The following is a 4578-nucleotide window of genomic DNA, read 5'->3' on the forward strand; positions in this document are numbered from 1 at the left end:
GAGTGACTTTGAGGAGGTGATGGTCAGAATCCTTGAGTGTTTCTGGGCAGGTGTGTGTTCTGGTAGTCTTGGTGGAAGTGTGTGAGTCCTCATGGATTTCCAGGGACCAAATCATCTCCATTGAGCATCTTCCTTATGGCTTTTCCCTTCAGGGGTCGCCACAGCGAATCAGTTGCCTCCATCTAACCCTGTCTTCTGCATCCTCTTCTCTCACACCAACTACCTTCATGTCCTCTTTCACTACATCCATAAACCTCCTCTTTGGTCTTCCTCTAGGCCTCCTGCCTGGCAGTTCAAAACTCAGCATCCTTCTACCAATATATTCACTATCTCTCCTCTGGACATGTCCAAACGGAGAGCATCTTTATGCAATGAAGTACAAAAAAGTATAAAAATGTGCGTTAATGAAAGTATATTGTAAAGTCAGAGTGGACAGTGATGAACCAATTATGACTGCTGCATGATTTATTGTCTAACTGATGGGACTATACTGTACTCTAGTGGTAACACAATGTAATTGCTGTTCTGTCAAAATGAGCAAACTTTCATTCATTCACTTTCTCTAACTTGTAGCCAGATGCTGTTGATGCTGAAAAATATCTACACCTTTGCACATTCGACACTTCCTTAATTTGTTCAGGTTTGTGGACAGCAGCAGAAAAATTTGCCACAATAAGAGCCCTTGGCACGTCCAAGTGCAAAAAAAAACCCACCAACACCTCATAGGGACACTGAAAACTTGTGGATATCCTTGACTGGACCTTTGTGAAGGCTCACACAAGATGTCTCATGCCAAAGGCTCGGTGAAACTTGCATTTCAACGACCCCCTTTGACACCCCCTGGAACCCCCATCAACCATTGTTGAGGAGCCAGATGGGTTTTAAATATGGAGTATGAATAGCACTGACCACACCCCACAGGGTTAATAAACTGGGACAAGACCAACCACCACCAGAACTGAAGGAGCCTCTTGGCTTCTTAAGTCCGGTGGATTTATTTAAATAGCTTTGGACAACTACAGTAAAAACTAAAAGTCGTTTATTTCGCCAAAATTAAAAAAAAAAAAAAAAAAGTCGTTTTCACGTTGACAGGATTGAATGAAACCAATCGCGTGTCGTAAAGCGTTTTTGTTTTTAGTTTTTTACAGCCTGCCCCTTTAATAAAATAGCTTTGCGACAGTCGTCACGACACTGTCAAACCGATTTACGACTATTTTGGAGGCTGTTTCAAAATGGTGTAGTTCGAGAGAGAACACAACTGAAATCGAGTCCCTCCGCTTCTCCTCGGTTTTCAACTGAAACAGGTCATTGAATCTAAGAAATTCGCGACTCCCGCAAAATGACGGAGGAGAAGAAGTCTGCCTCCTTGGGGTTCTTCTCGAGCTACGACGATTTGAGCGACAGCAGCGACGGCAGCGACTCTGACGAAGACGGGAAACGTCGAAAGGAAAGCGAAGCTCCGTCTTCAGAACTCGGAACCAAACGAACAGCCGGCGGGGCAGCCTTACCCAAACCCGACGAGCTCTTCCGCTCCGTGTCCAAGCCTACTTTCCTCTACAACCCCCTGAATAAGGAGATAGACTGGGACACACTCACCGTCAAACCACCGGAAGAGGTAAACGTCTGTTAGCATCACGGCTAGCTAAGCTACTTCCTCCAGGGTTTACGATCAATCAATAACAACAACAACAACAACAACAATCATATTATTTTTCTCGCACACAGGAAAATTTGGGAAAACACTTATCATTAAAATTTGGGAAAACATGCTTATTATTATTCTTATTATTATCATTAATAATAATGATAATAATAATAATAATGTGTTTTCCCAAATTCAGCACAAAGGCCATCCTTCTCCATCCAGCTTCCTGAGGAATCTGTGCCCATTTCTGTGGAAACGTGGTCTCCAATTCAGGAAAAAATTTGGGTTTGGCTGCTGCAACCTTTGTCCACTCAAACAGAACTAATATTAAAGCTGTTAAAGTGCTTTGACATGAATATATTTTTCCAGAAAGGAGACTATAGGCGTTCAGAATTTGCTCCGTTCGTGTTCATGCTGGAGAAAAGCATAGATAAAAGTAGATCAATAATAGATAAAAGTGTATAACCTCCACTGTACCAGAATTAAATCTGTCTTTTTGTGTTTATTACATGTAGCCTGCTAGGGAGTTCAAACCATGGAAAACAAATGCTGTACCCCCTCCTGAGAGCTACACTGCAGAGCCAGAAAGGAAGAAGGGACCTCCCCCGGGCATGGACATGGCTATAAAGTGGTCCAACGTTTATGAGGACAATGGGGAAGATGCACCGGCTTACACCGGAAAAGCCCGGTTCTTACCTGCAGAGGAGCAGCTCTCTGAATCAGGTCAGTCCCATACTACACTGACAGCCGGTTATTGTTTTATTCATGAACCCGCAGTAAAGCGATCACTACCCACTGACACTGTGGTAGCCTCTGTTGTGACATTGAGCAGGTTGTATGTGTTTGCCAGACTGTTCATCTATTTAAACAGACAGGTGCTGACTGAGATTACAGCACAGATGTGCAGCAACAAACGCAAAGGCTCAGTATCTGAGACGTCTTCAGCCATCTACCTGCTGAAACTGCGTATAAAGTGAAACCAAACATGTTGTATGAATGAAGTTTGATGTGATATTTGTAGAGGTGAAGCATTTCTCAGCTGCACCAAGGTGCAGCCTGCTGTTGTATTATAATTGTGTGCTGCCGAGTCATTAAAAAGTTCTAATCTTCCTCTTCTGTGGCAATCAGATGAAGAATCAAACAAGGAAGGCCTGTCTGCCAAGAAGCGCCGAGTAGAAACGTTCCAGCAGAAGGAGAAGAGGAAGAGGGATCTGGGACAAGCTACCTCTGACAAGAATTTCGTTGAGGAGGAGAAAAGGATCCTCAGGCAAAAGATAGAGTGAGGGCTGCAGTAACGGGAACGAGGATATGCGTCTGAATATTTTACACCCGCCAGGAAAATTCACAGATATTAGCACAATAGTCCAGGGGGTACTATGCTGTAAAAACATAGACTGGCATTTTACCTGCAGGCTGTCATCACCTGCAATATGACAATATTTGCTTTATGTTCTGTAAGGTGTCATGCTTTTGTTATTTACACCGAACCAGACATTGGCAGCAACCCAGGACGCATTTGTTCATTACACTTTGTAGGCCACGTTTGCCTTCTGCAAGGAAAAAGTTGTAATTTGTAACAACACAACGTCATCTAGACATTTACGTACACGTCCAGTAACACATCGCAAACAGTAGAAATCCATGATAAATATTATCCTTTGCTGTCTGTGATGTACGACTGCTGCTGTTGTCTACTGCTGAGAGGGTTTGAGCTCCTGGACTTTTACAGCCATTCGTTTCCTCTCGGCACCGCCGAGCGATGGAGGCATGGCCTGGTCGAGATGTTTTTAGCCCCTAGGTTCATGCCTAAAGACATTGTGAATGGTACATAATGACACATAACCATAAAGCAGAGTTTCTGCAGATGCCACCTCACACTGTAAACGAGTCGTAAGTGATGTTGGCGAGGGATGACTGTTTTTTTTGTTTTTTTTTACATCCCTGTGTAGAATGTGTTAATAAACTTCTGTTAAATCCCTTGACATCATTTTTGTCCTGGCCGTAATCCTTTCTTTCAAGGATTCGGGCATGAGTGAAAACAAGAGCTTTACAACTTGTACCAGACTCGTGTTATGATGTAATGTAGTTTGTGAATTAAATGTTAATCATAACCAAGAGGCAAGAAAGAGAAAACTACAAAAAAAACAACCAAAGGTGGACTTTAGTGTTATGTGATGCATTGAACCGAGTGCAGTTTTTGGTTTTAACTCCTGTTTTATTTCAAGTAAAAATCAGTGTGATGTCTGGCTGTTTTGATTTGCTTGATTCTTTGTCTTTATTCAAAGCCCTCACTCTGGAATATCACTGTTTGTGTTGTAGTGATACAATGACTTTCCTTTAAATAATAGGAATTAGAAATGACTTTAAATCTGTTGAAATTACATTTTAAAAAGCTATCTGTACTTCCAGTTTAGGCCCACTAGATGTCGCCATTGAGCTAGACTAGAAATCAGCTGCACTTCGTGTAAAAACACCAGTTTATGTGTGTGTACCGTTTTTCTTGAGGGGTGTTCTGTTCCTAGGTGTTGTCTCATCTCCGTTATCTTGAGATGCAGAGATGGGGGTTGGGTTTTTTTTTCAGAATTTACATCTGTTTGAAATAAAATGACTTGCGTGTGACGTATGACATCAGATGTTTGTAACATTGTACAATCCTGTTCCCAAATTGGGATGATCTGTAAAACATTAATAAAACAATACCTATATTTTATGTCTGATCAGTTGAGTTGGCGCCTCATCAGCCTCACAGATTTGTGTTAGTATAACAGTACGTCTCAAAAAAGTTGGGACAGGGGGAAACAACATTGGGGAAAGTTGTGAAATCTTCAAAAACACCTGAGTTGATCATTCCACAGTTACAAATGTTCAAAGACCGACCTGTGGGTGGTCGATTGCTTTTAGGTCTAACAGGATTTATAAATCATTACATTCTA

At 42.0% G+C, this 4578-nt stretch overlaps 1 protein-coding gene across 1 annotated transcript; it reads left to right on the top strand.

Annotated features, from left to right (window-relative positions):
• Positions 1–1216: 1216 nt before the first annotated feature.
• Positions 1217–4342, top strand: c7h1orf52 (chromosome 7 C1orf52 homolog). Its single transcript, XM_068319484.1, has 3 exons — positions 1217–1615; positions 2161–2368; positions 2774–4342. The coding sequence occupies exons 1-3, from the start codon at positions 1340–1342 to the stop codon at positions 2926–2928; spliced, it is 639 nt and encodes a 212-aa protein (XP_068175585.1). The 5' UTR covers positions 1217–1339; the 3' UTR covers positions 2929–4342.
• The last annotated feature ends 236 nt before the right edge of the window (positions 4343–4578 follow it).

This window comes from Antennarius striatus, chromosome 7 (genome assembly GCF_040054535.1).
Source record: "Antennarius striatus isolate MH-2024 chromosome 7, ASM4005453v1, whole genome shotgun sequence".
Taxonomy (NCBI): domain Eukaryota; kingdom Metazoa; phylum Chordata; class Actinopteri; order Lophiiformes; family Antennariidae; genus Antennarius; species Antennarius striatus.

Excerpts from the sequence above, each read along its gene's own strand:
- c7h1orf52 (XM_068319484.1), top strand. The coding sequence starts at position 1,340 with ATGACGGAGGAGAAGAAGTCTGCCTCCTTGGGGTTCTTCTCGAGCTAC. Across the intron at positions 1,616-2,160 it reads CCGTCAAACCACCGGAAGAG|CCTGCTAGGGAGTTCAAACC; the intron begins GTAAACGTCTGT and ends TATTACATGTAG. Across the intron at positions 2,369-2,773 it reads GGAGCAGCTCTCTGAATCAG|ATGAAGAATCAAACAAGGAA; the intron begins GTCAGTCCCATA and ends TGTGGCAATCAG.